The following is a 16,691-nucleotide window of genomic DNA, read 5'->3' as shown; positions in this document are numbered from 1 at the left end:
AACAAAACAAAATAGCGATGCCCTTTATTGGTGTATAAAGAATCTTAACTTCTTCCCCACGTTATGCGGGATTGGCATGAGCACAACGCTTCTTTTTTAATCTTGTTTTTTTTCGGTTTTGGCCATTGATTTAATATTATGTTACTATCTGGTTTTGGCATACGATTTTTACTGACTCCATCTAGGTCTTGTATCTGAGCCATCAGCCCTCCTTGGGGATTAAATCCACATCACATCTATCTGAACCAAAGAGGACACAATCGTTCGGAACCTAAGCTTTTTAATGAAACTAGGTTGGCAAACAAACAATAATGACACGGAATTCTATTCGAATTTTATCTATATTATAGGATATTTTGGATTCTTCAAATCTTTAAATTTTTTGCTTTTAGATAAATAAAATTTCATTTAAAATGGCTAAAGAAGTTTCCATGTGCACGGTAAATGAATATGAAAATATTTTTTCCTCCGTAATGATGTATAACATCATCGTATGTATGGATAGACGTTCACTGGCCACCGTTTACAAAGAAAGAAGTTACAAATTCAAGGGCTTGTTATTTGTGATTTGCCAGTCGGACCTTTTAATATAGCCTGGGGTCTACCATCGCTGCATTTACAGACGCGAAGTCACCATTACAGCAAGTTGGGTGTAGGGTCCCCAGGCGTCCATCAGTTCTTTAAATTATATCCCCACCCATTGCCACTTATTTAGTTTGCGACTCGTTGATTTATATTGGTAACTCTGATTCATCTATGGAACTCCTCATTTCTGATTTAATGAAGTACAGCGTTATTTGTTCCATCGCCCGTAACTCATGTTACCTAAAAACAATTGCCTTATAACAATGGAAGACATATTTGAAGAACATGTTAAAATTATTCATTGCAAATCTGAAGTCGATGAAGGCATTTCAAATAAAAAGCTTTCTAAAATAATGCTTCTTAAATCATCATCGTAGTGAAATATACCTGAATATGTCATAAATGGCGAACGTGAACCTAGGTGAGTGAAAAAGCGAGAAGGCTATAATTCAGCGACCTATATACAGTTAATAATTTGGTGAGAGCCCATAGAGGCTACACGCGACTTGTTGGGAATTTTTTCCCTCTAGTCAAACTGTTCTTTGGGTGAAACTCATTCGGAACCAACAGGTGGGACTCGATGGAAAAAGAAAATTCCCAACGTGTCACACATATTAATTTGTATGGAGATGATGATGATAAATTAGTTTGGTTATTCCTCAAATCCCCATCGACTATACTTATTATCACTTGTGCCTTTAAGACGGAACTACGGGTGTCGTGTTGGTGGGTGGTTACCACTATATTATTGGTTCACATATTATGCTTTACTGATTTACATACTTTTTCCGCCTAGTAGCTTGAATCGGACAACAGAAATTACTGTCAACATTGTTTAAATACAGCAATTGCAACAATGGAGCCCCGTGAAAGAAACAGCGGGTGCTCCGAGCGTGCCCCCTCAGGTGGGGTATTGTTTCCACTCTCCGAAGAAGCACCCTTGGAGACCTATAATGGGTTACGAAGAAATCGAGGTCACGCCTATGTGAGTTGGTATTCTATGGCATTTGGTAACCTAATTATAGTATCTCAAAAACCTGAAACTGCCTTGTTGGTCCAGTTGTGAGCACTCCAGATCACGAGGTCCTAGGTTCGACTCCGGCACATTCCAATGAATGTACCTATTGGGGTTTTATTATAAAGAAATTATTAGTACCAACTAGGAGTTGGAAATTGCCGGTGATTCACGTTGGTCCTGCTGCGTCTGATCTCTTTCCGGTCTTGTCGGATCTCCCGTCCCATCGGACTACGAGAGTGAGAGAATAGACTGTGCACCTGTGTTAGCGCACACACTTGTGCACTATAATATCTCCCACGTAGTTGGACATTTTTTCTGGAGATTGACCACCGTCGTCGCAATCGGTATGAGAAAACTGTTAAGTTTGTCGATTCTTATCTTCTAATTGATAAAAGACCCGTGTCTGTAATGAAACTAATCCGAAACTGCTTGAAGAAATCTTATTAATTCTTACGAAATTTTGTGTCTACTCAGTAGGTCTGAGAATAGGACGTAAACTATTTCTTATACCTAAGTATAAGTAAGTACTAAGTAATAAGTTCGGCAATTTTTTAGCTTAATGTTTCTAAATGATTTAGCTTCACAAATAAAAAAAAAAACACACAATAAGGCGGACCACGTTGCGGACAAAAGTTAGTTACACTTAAAAGTATTCATGTTGTATGCAGGCCATCTCAACCTATAACCAACACGATGGTGGATCCATGCTACACTCCTTCTGGCATGGCGGCAGAACCGCTCAGGTTCCCCAACCTAGTGACCGGGTTCGACCGAAGCCCAGAGCATGCGGCGCGCGCGGCCTTGTACACGCGCTACACGCAGTACGAGTGGAACCAGAACAGCATCAAAAACTATAATGAGTCCGATGCCAAGAGGAACTTCTCTGAGAGGGTTCGGAATGACATTATGCGGATGCTCAGGTATTATCTAGTTTTGATATTATTAGGAATAAGTATATAATAACAGTTAAAAGCAATATGCACTGAACTGCGAGGCATCGTAAGGTACTGCAAAGTTAGCTTATAGGTATAAGCTTACGTTGCATTATGTGGTTTCTTACCATTCATGGACACGACAACAAGAACTACTACGTTTCCTCGTTTCTAATACCTGATGAATCCTTGCAGTGCGGTTTAACAGAATAGCTGCTAGCACAAGAAACGAATGTATATAAGTGAAAATGTATGTAATGTAATGCTTCATTAACATCTGTATGCATCGAGCATGCTATAACGTCTTATATTAATGAGCAGCCAAAAGGTGTACAGTTAAACTGAAATAGAAAAGTAGCTATTTTCTCCATGATATTAACAGTAGCTGGTACAGTGAATGTGATACAAACAAATTTTCTACATTATTTCTAGGGAGACTGACGAAATCGGAACTCAGGGGCAGAGGGACTCTGGTAGGCGTATCGGCGAACGAATTACTGATACCACATTTTGGAGAAATGAGGTGAGTAATTTCAATTGCTCAAAAGATGTTAAACTATTATTTTGAAAATTATAAAAACAATAATTAACGTTAAAGGCAATTAATAAAACCCGATGATTTCCAGTTTATATCACCGAACGGAAAAAAAAAGAAGGCTTGAAGGACCAAACGGTTTGTTTGGTCCTTCGAGCCGGATTTACTAGCGAAACATACATTGAAACAATAAGAATAATGAAGACAGCAATAGGTCTCAGAATGACCATGTATTTATAGGTGTCTATTGAAATGGAGCGCTTAGTGGCGACGTGCGAGAAACTGAACGATACCAGGAGGCAACTAGAGCGAGCCATCGCGGGCATCGAAGGGCCGCTGCATATCGTGCAGGAGTGCCTCTACCATCGTGAAAAGAGACAGGGTAAACGCAACCGCAACCTCTACATAAAGTCTGCTACATTTTAACTGCAGCAAACTTTTGAAATCGCGGTTCCGATCATTTTAGCTAAATTCATTAATAATTAATAGATTACCAACCTTCGTTTCTGGTAACACTCACTGTTCTAAAGACCAAAGTCTTCGAACAGTGCATGTTACAAATGGTGGACAGACGACATCAACGTGTTGCAGGGAGCCGCTGGACCGTCGAATTTGGAACTCCGTACAAAAGTCCAGCAGTGGACGTCTATCGGTTATTATGATGATAATGATAAGATCACAGAGTAACTTTACTAAAAACGCATGTATAGTCCGATTCAAATTTATGACTTCGCAAACTCAAGCGTTTCGATGCGCAGAATTCAATGTTCCACAGTAAAGTTTGCTACCTGCGCAAAGTCATTCTCGCAGCTAACTTCCGCCACGACAAAAAGTTTGAATCAGACATGCTCAATAAATAACAAAACAATAACTACTTAACTTTATTAAATAATATGGCCAGGTTTGGAGCAAGTGCACGATGCGGTGGAGCAGTCGCTCCTCAAGGAAGTAGCTATTCTTCGCGAGAGCCAGGATAAATTCCGAAATATGCTTGAAAAGGTTTCCTACTTTTTATATTGAGGAATACCTTCCTCATTTTATTTTATTCTTGCTATGTTATTAAGTTGGTGTGGCTCACATCTTGTACTGAACTATAAACCAGCTATCCCCAAACCATTTTGTGTAAGCATACATAAGTGTTCGGTCGGTAGCTAAGTGACAAATCTAAACACAATATAGCGGATTCCCGAAAATGCCCAATTATATTATATGAACGTACATACGTATGTGTAATTTTATACCTGATGAAAGGCCTTGCTGAGAAGATTTTTTATAAGCTGGTTCTTGTTGTATCGCGTTTATTATTAAATGCAGGTCCGGCAACAGTCAAAGAACTGCCGCGCGACGCAAAATGAGTTGGAGACGGATATGCGCAACAAGGAGTACGCTCTCGGCATTGACTCAATGTGCCACCAGCTCAACAACTTCTCGAAGGCAAGTCAATATTTAAAGCATTATTTACTCCAAATTATGTAGGTAGTATTTATTTATTATCGTAGGTAATATTTTTATGTAGGTAGAAATTTTTATTGCCGCACCAACCCGTTCCTTACAAAAACTACTATCACCAAAGGTTGTCTGGGAGAGATCGCTTTAGCGATCAGACCGCCTTTGCACACCAAAAATAGTTTTTTTTTTATTATTTTTGTAAATGTGTTTCTTTGTATTTTGTTTTTGTGTGTGCAATAAAGAATTTAATAATAATAATAATAATTAAGTAGTTAAACTCTGTACGTTTAAGTATATATAAATAAAAGGAAACAATCTCGACATGTATTTTAATTTAAATTTGCACTTAAAGAATAAAAAATTGAATAGTTTCGTTGCGATACTTTTAATTTTTGAAATAGTGAGGGTAGGTACGAGTATACTTGAAACTATCGACAATTCAAATATGTTTATTTTAAATACTAGATGGCGCTGAATTGTATACTGAGGTATAGAGCTCCCGTTTTTCTTGAAAAATCTATAGTCATCTGTTACACATCTCTCGTCTTTATGTCATGTGGCAGCGGCGCGGTTGTACACTTCTGTATGGGTAACTGTCAGAAAAGATATACAATACCGGATACTGTTTGCTTTCTATTAACTGTAACAAATTTCTAAGGATACTTCTTTTACTTTCTTTAGTTACTTACAGTTATAGATCACAAAATAAACATGTTACGAGAATCATGTCACATCACAAAGTACCAGTATAAAATCTGGGTGGCCAACATTAAAATAACATGACCAACAACTACGTCATAGGGTCTGCAATTCTACGCGGGCATAGAGCGCTACGACCCGACGGTGTGTGACACGGAGCGTTGGGCGGCCGCCAGCGCAGCCACTCTGCAGCGCTCGCAGTCCGAACGCGCTAAAGCTGTGCAGATGCTGTCTGGTAAACGCACATTGTGTATGGTTCTAGATATCATGTTTAAAGCTAAAAATGCCTTTAATATTTCTGTATTGCTAACTGCTATTTATTTGTTTCATCATCATCATATCATCATTATTTATTTGTTTACGAAAGATCGCAAATAATTTCATATACAATGTTAGAATTGCAAGTGGCAAAAAAAATGTTAAATTAAAAATCTGGGAGATTATTATATTAATACGATACGATTAATTTTACTAATAGAAGAAATTAAATACATTTTGCAGACGCTGAAAACTTGATCAATGTATCAGCGACAGAGATTTGGGACCAATGGAGTAATACGAATAGTGCCTTCACTCGCCGCATCGCTGAGACTATTGAAATCAAGAATAAGCTGCAACTTCATTTGCACAAGGTACCTTCAGAATAGTAAATTTACACTAGCTCGAGGAAAATCTGACTATCTAGTAACACTGGATGGAATCATCATCATTAATCGTTTTTTGCAATATATTGACTATTATATTCAGATTTCGAACCATAATTCCAAAACTTATGTCTAGAAGTTTCGATGTAAACGATGCATGGGGCTGCGCAGGGGGTATCCCGTCACTGCCGCTATCAAGGCCTGGGCCAAATTAGTAAATTGTAAAATGTTGGTAGTTGTTAAATTGTTCAGTGTTGTTTGTTTGGTTGAGGAAATAAATTTGTTTATAATTTACATATAAATTTACCTTTTTGCTCTCCTTTATTTTCCCATACAAATTCAGTAGGCACCGATTCAAACCATTTTCCTGTTCCTATTCGCCTTCCCTCGGTCTCTGAGCCAACTCTCCCACCGTCTTTTACTAACAAATACAAACCAGTACCCCGTTTATTATTGTAATTAAAATGAATTGATCTACGTTGTCTGATAAATAAGTTTATCAACAGAATTTTAAAATAATAAAACTGTTTTTAACAAAATATTTACTAACAAAAATCGTGCACTTCTAAACCCAGGTCCAACAAGAGATGTTCGACGTGGAGAAGACGTTGGAGTTGCTGAACAAGGCGATAGAGGACAAGTTGCAGCCCATGCGCGTGGCGCACACGCGCCTGCAGGCCCGCACCGCGCGCCCGCACCTCGAGAAGTGCCGCGACGAGGCGCAGCACAGGTGAGTGTGTGTGTGGCCAGCAGCCAATTGTGCTGCAACCTCCGGCAGTCAAGTTGAGCAGATTGTAGTTATAAACAATAAGTGGACATAAACAGTCGACTTACAGGAAATGGTCATAAAATAGTGACATATGCATATCGTCTGCGAAAGGTACAGAAGTCATTTGTGGGATTGAGTATACGCTTTTATAACATGATTCCTAAAGTAATTTTGGACCTACCAATGCGTAAGTTTAAAGAATGTGTAAACACATTTATTACAGCGATATTACTGCATACAATTGATGAATTTCTTAATGACAAGGTTGCTTGGAAGCATCCGGCTCCGCTTTCATCTCTCTCTCACAAGATAGAAAAATGAATGTTAAAATGTAAATTGTTGATGTTGGAAAAGAGCAACTGCTGACTTTCTTGCCGGCTTCTTCTCGGTAGAATCTGCCTTCCAAACCGGTGGTAGAGTCACTACAAACAGACAGACTTGACGTTTCAAAAGTGCTTATATTACCTACTTGAAATAAATTAATTTTGAATTTGTATTCTATTGGGAAGTGTGTGATCAAGCACTAGTTCCACCCACTTTATTTTGTCATCGAACTTCGAGGAATAGTAACAACTAATTTTTGGGTATGTTCTGCAACATCACATTGCATAGGCGATAGACTACACTAGCCCTATTTAAAAAAAAATATGCCTTGCTAGATCTGGGCATTGTCGCGCCTACCTTTGTGGGCATCATTTCAAAATTATTATTTTTTTTATTTCAAGTAGGCCCTTGCAATTTACAAGCACTTTTGGAACGTTTTTTTTTTTTTTTTTGAAACGCACTTTTTACTGTTACTATATACTATAAAAAACAAACAACTTTCTGGAAGGATTTGTCTAGACGCGACGATTACAACCTGCCTGGTAAACATAACATACATTAAGCACACGTTCCAAAATTAAATGAACATTTATAGTATGATCGGGACGTCTCCTAAATTGGCGCCCAGAATATATATATCCGGTTTTTGAAGCTCTAGCCCCAGCATTTTTATCCACAGACTCGTCAAAGAAGTCTGCGATCTCCAAGAGACTATGGAAACTCTGCGCTCCAAAATAGCCACAGCGGAGGGAACGCACCAGACACTTCTAGGAGTGCGCGCCGGGCTCGAAGCGGACCTCCGCAACAAGAGCACGACGCTCTTCATAGACCGAGACCAGTGCATGGGGCTGCGCAGGGGATACCCCGTCACTGCCGCTATCAAGGCCTAGGCCAAAGTTAGTCAATCGTAAAATGTCGGTAGTTGTTGTTAAATTGTTCAGTATTGTTTAATTTGTTTGTTTGAGGAAATAAATTTGTTTATAATTATTGACCTGTTTTGCTCTACCTTCGTTTTTCAAAGTAAGTAGGTTTTAACCATTTTCCTACTTCTTATACTATTCAATCTACTTTATTATTGTTGTTCCCATTCTCTTTCCCTATCTGTCTCTCACTCAACTCTCCCACTGTCTCTTAATAACAAGACAATACCCCTTTTTTATTGTCATTAAAATTAATGGATCTACGTTGTTTGATAAATAAATAAATTAGTTCACCGACCGATTTTTAAAATCATAAAAAGGTTTTTAACAAAAATCAAACTTCAACTTTTACCCAGCACTTGTTCATTATTTTTCGTTGATTTTTAATGAATTCCATTGCTATAGTTGTTAATACTTCAGTTGAAATAAATAATTCATTACATCATAATATTGTGTCATTTTAGTTTACATACTACTTAAATAATTAAAGTTTTAATTTGACTATTAACACCAACACTTGAGTGTTCACTTTGCATATGTTGGAACAGGTAACTTGAATCCCTCTTTGGCCTCAAAGAATGTATAAGACAGCACTATTTCATCAACATATTCCATCTTGGGGTCTTCCATGAACTCGGGATCGATATAGAAGAATACTGGCATGTCAACCTGAAATATTAAACAGCCTTCATTATTATCAGCCTAGCTCAAATCTGCCTCTTAGCATTCTATATCTATTAACGCTTATGCCCGTTATCACTAACGACAAACAATTGTTAAACATTGTTAATTAAGAAGCACCTAATCTAATGAGATTCCTAGGCATACATCAATTGTTCACCAGTAGTTATCACCTAATAATAATCTTTATTTAAAGGTATAAACTCAGTTATTAAAATATAAAAAGATAAATTTGAATTACAAAATAATAATAATAAGTAACAATAAAAATATTGTAAACGCACGGCCGTCATAATAATTACTCTTTCTAATAGCAAGCATCATAGTTTATGGGTTTTCTTATACCTAAATTTTACAAAATCACTACAGTTTATTTTCTATTCGCCTCATGGAGCACCGAAAGCCACCTAAGAGTTGGTGAAACGTTTTTTTATCTAAAGACTTCGCCTAATCATTAGGCATTCGATTTAGCCGATGCCTTATTGAAAACGGACATTCTGCGGGTGTTACATGAGGCGACTAAAGGAATATAACAGAGACCAAGCAGCAGCTTCCTCTGTGCTACTGCTACAATCTACTGCAATTACCAACCCGCATGCCCAGCGTGGTGATTATGGGTAAAAGCCCAGCAGTGGACTGTTAAGTCTATTGATGATGATATGGATGCCAGGTTTTATGCATCTGCAGCCAGGTGACCTTAGTCGAGAACGAAGTTCTATATCTACTTTACTATGGTGGAGTAAGTACAGAGGTGTAAAGTATGACAGCCAGAGCTTGACGATAATCTTGCAATAAAGATAACGATTTTTCCTTACGTGACGATTTCTACCCGTTAAATCAAACTGCAAGTTGGGTTAAGAAACTTCGTTCCAAAAAGGCCTGCAGACTCCGTACAACATCTCCTATATAACTTCTTAATAATGTGGTACCTATTCTCCTTCTTCTCTAAAAGACGGCCGATTGGCGAAGCAGCCTGTTTTCGGAGTCCAAGGCTAATGGTTCAATTTCTTTAGAACGTATATACCTTTTCATGTGGGTTGAGCTGTTGTTCCTCAAAGCAGAAGCACTGGATCTTGTTGAAATACTGGCCTGCCTCGAAGGGGATCACGTTGTAGGTGCTAATGCCGATCACAGGCTTGTCAGTGGGGTTGAGCGCGGTGTAGAAGGCAAGAGCCGTCTCGCCGGGCACTACCTGTGCAGAAAAACAACGTAGCTTATTTATCAGCTGTATAAATTCCAGAAAACCAAGACACAAGAGATAAATTTATCAAGATCTGCATGAGTGGTTTAGCCAAATATAGCCGTAAAGTTGTTGTATTACTTCATCATATCAACCAATTACTGTCCTACTACAGGGCACGAGTCTCCTCCCAGAATGTGAAGGGCTTTAGTCCACCAAACTGGCCCCCCAGTGCAGATTGGTGGACTCCAGACACTTGAGAACATTATGCAGAACTCTTAGGCATGCTGGTTTTCTCACCATGTTTTCTATAACATTTGAAGCAAGTGATATTTTAATTGCTTAAAACGCACATCCCTATTCCTATCCCTACTTCCTTACTAATATTATAAATGTCAATGTAAGTTTGTTTGTTACGCTTTCACAGAAAAACTACTTAACCAATCCTCATGAAACTTTGTACACATATTCTTGGAAGTGTTAGAAGTAATATAAGATACTTTTTATCCCGACATTAAGCTTGGTTCCTTTGAGAGAGGGGATGAGTGTTTGACGATTTTACATGATAACTCCGACAAATTATAACCGATTTAAACAATTATTTTTGTACTATAGAGGTATTTGTGTTTAATTTTGCCCAAACTGTGGTTGGAGATAGAGGACAGAACTCTTTAGTGGACAGCAGCAAACCCCTCATTTAAGGCTTAGCGATACCAAATACTTTAATTTTTTTAGAACTACAACTAAATTTAATGTCACATCAAAAAACAAACGCAGACAAAGTCGCAGGCAACAGCTAGTAACTTATAACACACATAACTTATAAAATTTAGAGCTACATGCTGCGTTTCAAATTCAGCCCCTGAAAGTTAAGTCCACTGGGCTATCACTAAAAAATTGTTTTACTTGACTTTAAATGTCAGTAAAACAACTTGATAGTTGCTATCACAATAGATAGGCAACAGCTACATGTTCCTGGGAGTTTCCGCTCTGCATATTCCCTTTCTGAAATCACAACTTACCGTAATATCTCCTTGTTGTGGTTTGAAGTTCCATTGCATGGAAGATGCCACATCAGCATTGAACCTTATTTTGAGAGGTCTTTCTTTAACTGCTAGCATCTTACTAATTGACTCATCTGCATCTGACTGACCCACTGTGCCACCATAACTGTACGCCTGCATATGAAAGCCATTAAATCAAAAAATCACAACCTACAATAAAAAATAAATTTCTCAGCTGCCAGGTAATAGTTGGCCCTGTAGTTTTCCAGAGGAATTGTAAAAGTTATAAATAAAATATTGCAGCAGTGTGCTGTAAGAAGCAGGTACCTATTAAGTCTTTTAACAGTGTGCATTGCCAGTGATGACTTATAGCTGCAAAACATGATCTCAAGACACTTTACAGGTAATGAAAAGTTTTAATTGACATACTTGATAAAATCATGAATGAGAAACTATGTAGAAAAGTTTGGATGTGTAAGTATTAATAACTGGGGTTTGATGAATATGGTTGGCATTATTTTTACAGATGCCTACCTGAAATCATACTTCTTTAGGAATGTTCAAAGGTTAAGTTGTGTTCACCTTTTAATCTTTTCCAGTGATATACTATTTTCCATCTCCTCCAGCTCTTATCTCTTAGTCACATTATAAGGCCAAATATAAATGCCGGATTTAAGTTCTACAACTCGTAGATACAGATTCCCCACAAGAGGCGGTGAAAGCACCATTGCATAACAAGGGAAACAGTTTACCCTGACAAAACTACCCAAAAAGTGCTGCTTTTTAAGGAACTTTCATTACTATTGCCTCAACATACTCTATTAGTGGCAATCACAATATAATATTGTTAATAGTAGAAGCAAAGACTTTTGATGCCCAGTATATTTGCTTCTCTATGAAGATGTAATTAATATATTATATTCTAGAGGATGGTATTGATCGTTGAAGTATTAGATACACTAATAAAATCGATTCTATAAATAACGATAGATACGAAAAGTATTATTTTTTAGGTTAGGCTCTCACCTGACAAAAAATCCTATATAATGGTACTGCTGCATAACTTAATCCAACAGTCATAACACCAAGAGCTATCATATAGTTCATCGTAGACCGGATTTTCTTCTGTTCATGCGTCCCACGGACGAAGTAAACATTTGTTGCACCATATTTAGGAGCGCACAAAAGGTTGGATTTACTGCTGACATTGTGCTTGAGCACGTTGAAGAAACTTCTATTCATACATACCAACCTATTCATTTTATCTGAATACACATAAATATTGCAATAGTTAGGTTTAGTCAATCATAACATTTCTGTTTTCTTCGCTAATGTAAACCACCTCTGACAAATGACAGCGACATTAACCAAACGTTCAAAAAGATCTAGTTTAGGAAGTATTATCATTTTCTCTGGGCATCTACAGTAATTTCGAATTTAAATAGCCTGTGGGATTAATTATTATTTCAAAGGTAATCTAACTAAAACTTAAATTAGGACAGAATACTTTAATTTTAAAAGTACGTTGGTGGAAGTATTTAGACTGAAACGAATATAACCTTTGTCAGTATCAAATGTCAGTCGACAACAGATTTTTATGGCGCCAATGTTTAAACCTTACATCTTAATATCAAACATTGTTTTGCAATGTTTGAACATTTGAATGGAATAAATAGAAATGAAGCTTGGGATGCAGCGAACGAAAAATGAAATGTTCAATAAAAGCTTCCGACACCCAAATGAAGCAGTAGGTACGTAAGTACTATATGAACGACTGTTGTGAAAGTTATCCATAAAAATAAAATTACTCAACTTTTACCGTTAATTTAATTTGATTTAAATTTAGTATCACAATTTTTTGTTAATAACTCTGAGCCATGTGTCATCCTTTGTATTCTACCGTCATGATTTTGTGTTTCGTCTTGATGTGAGCGTCCGTGTGAGTTTTTTGGTAGGCTTTGTATGAGCAGTCTAGAAAGGGGCAGCGAAACATCGGTTCCTTCCCGCACTCGTATGTAACGTGTCTTCGGTACGTGCTCTTATGCCGATACTTTCTCTTGCACTTTTCACATTCGTAACTTGAGTCATAGTGTGACCAATAGTTTTTAGTTTTCATGGGCACGATGGGCAACATAGTTTGCATCATCGTCTTAAAGATATCCAGCTCACCTGCAACAATCAAATTATATTCCAATACTTTATTTAGAATAACAACTAACTCCTCATAATCTAACACTAACCAATAATTTTAATCATTAGACATGCAGTGCCTTTACTTTCGATGCGACTAAATATTGTCCCTTCTAGCAAAGCATTTGTCACTCGGTGTCGGTGTCAATTGTACAAGAAAACTGTCAAAAAGGGTATATGTATCATTTGCACATGAAAAGTGTCACTGCATACCTCATGGTAAATATTTAATTCTAACCTATTATTTACAAAAAAAATTATAAGTATTTGCTGTTTGTACATTGATCGGACTAGGGTTCCGAAATAAATAGTCACTATTTTATTAAATTAAAACATTTATTCTCATGCACAATTCAATTTAAAAATCAAACACACTTACTTCAAAAGAAATTAGAAATACATCAAATAAAGACCTATATTATTTTGTGCTGCTCTCTTTTTAAATTTAAGAAATCTTACAAAATATATTAGTTGCAAGTTACATTAATACAATTTTTCTTCAAAATATTTTGTTTATGATTATTATCAAAAAAAAATATCATTCATGGTTAAAATTAAAACCGATAAATGAACAATATGCCTAACCAAAATAAAAAAAATACTGTATAAAATAATACTAAAGGTGAAATCAAAACAATTTAGCAGTCAGAATCAGCAGAAATAGAAATAAAAAAAATCTTATCTATTTCCATTTGTTCTAATACTGGTATAATAATGGCGCTGAACTGTCTACCGAATGTTTTGCATTAAATTCTGTAAATTTTTCAATTGTAGTTTTAGGAGGGCAGGACTTCTAGGAAGATCTTCACCAAATGTATGGAAATGAAAGAAAAATGTTCTTACAAGCAGTTAAAGGAGAAATTTTGGAATATTTAAACATAAATACAAAGTAATTAGGCAAGGCATGACATACGAATAATTTCACAACTGAAGAGCTCAATAAGTTTGAATTTAGAGACCACGGCAAATTATTTAAATCCAAGACAGCTTGCATATATTAGATAATACTAACAAAATATAAAAAAAATAGTAAAATAAATCAGTAGGGTAAAATCCGCGTTACCGAAGATATATTTTTTCACGCCGCTGGGCACTGATAAAGCATATTCATTAAATAACGGAAAAAGTAGGATAATTAGTATTTTTACCATATTAAATAATAACATGTTTGTAGGTATGTGGTAGGTATATGGCATGTATATTGCCTATAAACAACGCCATTTTAGTATAACTTTTTTATACAGGCTGTTAATCGATTTGTTGCAATACTGTATAAAATAGGTACATAATTTTTTTTCAAATTTAAATGTTAATTTATGAAATTCATAGAAATCTAATCCGAATGAACTAGAAAACTGAACATTGGCACTTCAATTAGTTTTTCTTTTGAAGGTCACTAAGAATTTAAATAGTTCAGTTTTTGAGTGAGAGAATTATATTTCGTGTGTAATATGGTTATCAACTATAAATATGTTTTCCGAATTATAAATAAAATTTTCTAAAACGTCACGCTTAAAAAAAATTAAAAGGAAAACACTCTCAAGTAAGTTCACACAATTTCTTTGGGACGAATTTTCTACATAATTCAATGTCAATAGAAAATATTTTTACAAAACTTAACTAACATTTTAATAATTTACACACTTAACAGTTAATAATGTATAAATACTAAGGCACTTACAAAGGCTAGAATCGACTGGAAGATTCTTTGGTTTAAATATAAATATTGCGCGTTTTCATTTGAACTTTAAAGGTAACTTAAATAACAGTAACAAATGCAAAATATCATATACATTTTAACAAAAATACTGAAACTATAATACAAATATTCGTTTGGTTATAATTTATATTGATAAATTTCTTTGGCAACAAGGAACACACTAAAATTAATAACAAGAACAAGAAAATATAACAATATTTATAGTAATATTATTCTAAAAACATGTCTTACGCAAGGGCGCAGCCATGGTGAGTGAGGGAAGCGCTTGACCCACCCTAAAACTGTAATCATTACTAAAGCATGCTGTTTATATATCCCCTTTTATTCGACATCTCGCGAATTTATAAACATAGTTTGATACTATGTGTAGAAAAAAATAAGTCTACAATGTACAATGAAAATTAATTTTTGACCATATCAATTTCTCAAGTCCTTTTTAATTTCTAATTTCCTTAAATGTTTTTGTTTCACAGTTCAGAATAAGTGTACAATTTAAAATTTTGTCTTACCGTTAAATGGATTACATGGTGTTTATTAACTTTCTCTCGCTTTGTTCTCCCTAAGCAAATCCTGGCTATACCCTTGGTCCTTGGTGGTTATACATTAATCTTAAATGATTATTAAATTGTATATTAATAAAAGTCAACATTGCCACCAAAATAATTGAAATATTAGTTTCGGTGGTAACTAAAAATATTTATTCTACTACAATGGCTCAAACTGTTGTAAACCAAACTAACTAAAAACACAACAAGACAAAGTACACATCTTCATATAATCATTTTTATCGTATAGTTCCGTCCTTCATATCCGGAAGTAATAAAGTTATTTTTAATAAATCTCAAATAAAACAAAGCATAATGCTTAATTCTGTGAATTTAAATTTTTGTGTACAAAAAGAGTTTGCACCGATTCTTTTGCACAGTAACATTTAACTAAACTAAACCTTTAGATATAGATTATCAAAACATTGTTCCAAAAAAATCACTGGTAATGAATGCAGTTAGTCTGTGTGCAATAAAATGAATACATATTAATTATTATGCTTGTAGCTGCCATTACACATCTCATTGGTAACTTTATTATGATAAAATTAATATTGGAGTTATTAATTCTCCGTAAGGACATAGTGAAATGCAATTGCCGCTTTTACTTCCAAAAAAGTGTTAATACTAAGAAGTTAGAATTAATTGTCATTGTGTAATGTCGCCTAGATTATGACAAACAAACAGATAGATGGAAGACGATATTTTATTAACATTTTTAAAAGTTAAATACAGCTATCGAAGAAATTTGAACGCAACTTTACTGGACCTCGTCCATATCCTCCAGCTTCCTAGTTCCAGGTGAGTTCTTTACATCTTTAAACGATTAGTCTGGCTTTCTTTGGCTGTAACAGAAAATTAAATATGCTATTAGCTTTATATCTCAAATAAATGTAACATACTTTGAAATAGTATTAGTAGTATTGTAAAAGTATGTAATTATATCCAAAATCAAAGTAACATCTAAAGTTACTACTATGAAGTAGTAAGTGCACTCATATTTACAAAATAATCTTGGTAATTGAAGAAGCTTAAACATAACCAATAAGATTTGTTATTTTATACAAAGGTAAGCAAGCTTTTGTAAGATATCTATAATTCATTAATTACCATTATTGACTGACCTTTGCTTGCCTTTGTAACTAAAAACATTAAAAAAAAGTGCTGTGTAGTGTTACTTTCGATGTTTCCTACCATTACGATGGTTAAATGATTGATTTTTAAAGTACAACGAGCGGCCGCACGGACCATTAGAAAAGCTATAATCTAATAAGCTTTGCAGAAAAAAGATTTTAATTGCCCCTTGTCAATGTATTTTTTTATAACATTATAAATTATTGGTGTATTCTATCAGCAGCAAATTTGATTGTTTATCTAATTATTAATGTCAAATAATCAAAGGCGCCACCACCAATTGAGGTACGGTATCGCACCCCATCCCAATAATTGTTAGTAGAGTTAGAGCCCCAAAAATAAGCGGTCCATTACTCACGCCC

At 35.5% G+C, this 16,691-nt stretch overlaps 3 protein-coding genes across 4 annotated transcripts in view; 2 read left to right on the top strand and 1 right to left on the bottom strand.

Moving 5' to 3' along the window:
- Positions 1 to 382: 382 nt before the first annotated feature.
- LOC120630459 (tektin-3-like) lies at positions 383 to 7,942 on the top strand. 2 transcript variants are annotated; one of them, XM_039899699.1, is made up of 11 exons: positions 383 to 440; positions 1,431 to 1,570; positions 2,272 to 2,523; positions 2,968 to 3,058; positions 3,311 to 3,452; positions 3,972 to 4,069; positions 4,385 to 4,504; positions 5,321 to 5,453; positions 5,720 to 5,850; positions 6,438 to 6,592; positions 7,635 to 7,942. In XM_039899699.1, the coding sequence occupies exons 1-11, from the start codon at positions 414 to 416 to the stop codon at positions 7,843 to 7,845; spliced, it is 1,500 nt and encodes a 499-aa protein (XP_039755633.1). In that variant the 5' UTR covers positions 383 to 413; the 3' UTR covers positions 7,846 to 7,942. The 2 variants fall into 2 exon arrangements, with proteins under 2 accessions (XP_039755633.1, XP_039755634.1); XM_039899700.1 differs by lacking the exon at positions 383 to 440 and adding an exon at positions 894 to 1,006.
- A 285-nt stretch (positions 7,943 to 8,227) lies between these two features.
- On the bottom strand, positions 8,228 to 12,424 carry LOC120630461 (cytochrome c oxidase assembly protein COX11, mitochondrial). The gene is made up of 4 exons (XM_039899702.1): positions 11,767 to 12,424; positions 10,759 to 10,914; positions 9,581 to 9,748; positions 8,228 to 8,544 (listed from the first exon to the last, which is right to left on the bottom strand). The coding sequence occupies exons 1-4, from the start codon at positions 11,998 to 12,000 to the stop codon at positions 8,401 to 8,403; spliced, it is 702 nt and encodes a 233-aa protein (XP_039755636.1). The 5' UTR covers positions 12,001 to 12,424; the 3' UTR covers positions 8,228 to 8,400.
- A 47-nt stretch (positions 12,425 to 12,471) lies between these two features.
- The window catches only part of LOC120630460, a 43,087-nt gene continuing 38,867 nt past the window's right edge, over positions 12,472 to 16,691 (top strand). Inside the window, exon 1 of the mRNA XM_039899701.1 lies at positions 12,472 to 12,491. The gene's annotated coding sequence lies outside the window, so the exon portion shown is untranslated. The remainder of the gene's footprint in view (positions 12,492 to 16,691) is intronic.

The sequence above is a fragment of the Pararge aegeria genome, chromosome 16, assembly GCF_905163445.1.
Source record: "Pararge aegeria chromosome 16, ilParAegt1.1, whole genome shotgun sequence".
Lineage (NCBI taxonomy): Eukaryota > Metazoa > Arthropoda > Insecta > Lepidoptera > Nymphalidae > Pararge > Pararge aegeria.
The sequence above is the reverse complement of the archived record's forward strand: the minus strand, read 5'-3'. Positions and strand labels throughout refer to the sequence as shown.

Excerpts from the sequence above, each read along its gene's own strand:
- LOC120630461 (XM_039899702.1), bottom strand. The coding sequence starts at position 12,000 with ATGAATAGGTTGGTATGTATGAATAGAAGTTTCTTCAACGTGCTCAAG. Across the intron at positions 9,749-10,758 it reads CACAACAAGGAGATATTACG|GTAGTGCCCGGCGAGACGGC; the intron begins GTAAGTTGTGAT and ends TTTTCTGCACAG. Across the intron at positions 8,545-9,580 it reads AGCTCAACCCACATGAAAAG|GTTGACATGCCAGTATTCTT; the intron begins GTATATACGTTC and ends TTAATATTTCAG.
- LOC120630459 (XM_039899699.1), top strand. The coding sequence starts at position 414 with ATGGCTAAAGAAGTTTCCATGTGCACG. Across the intron at positions 3,059-3,310 it reads CCACATTTTGGAGAAATGAG|GTGTCTATTGAAATGGAGCG; the intron begins GTGAGTAATTTC and ends ATGTATTTATAG. Across the intron at positions 5,454-5,719 it reads AGCTGTGCAGATGCTGTCTG|ACGCTGAAAACTTGATCAAT; the intron begins GTAAACGCACAT and ends TACATTTTGCAG.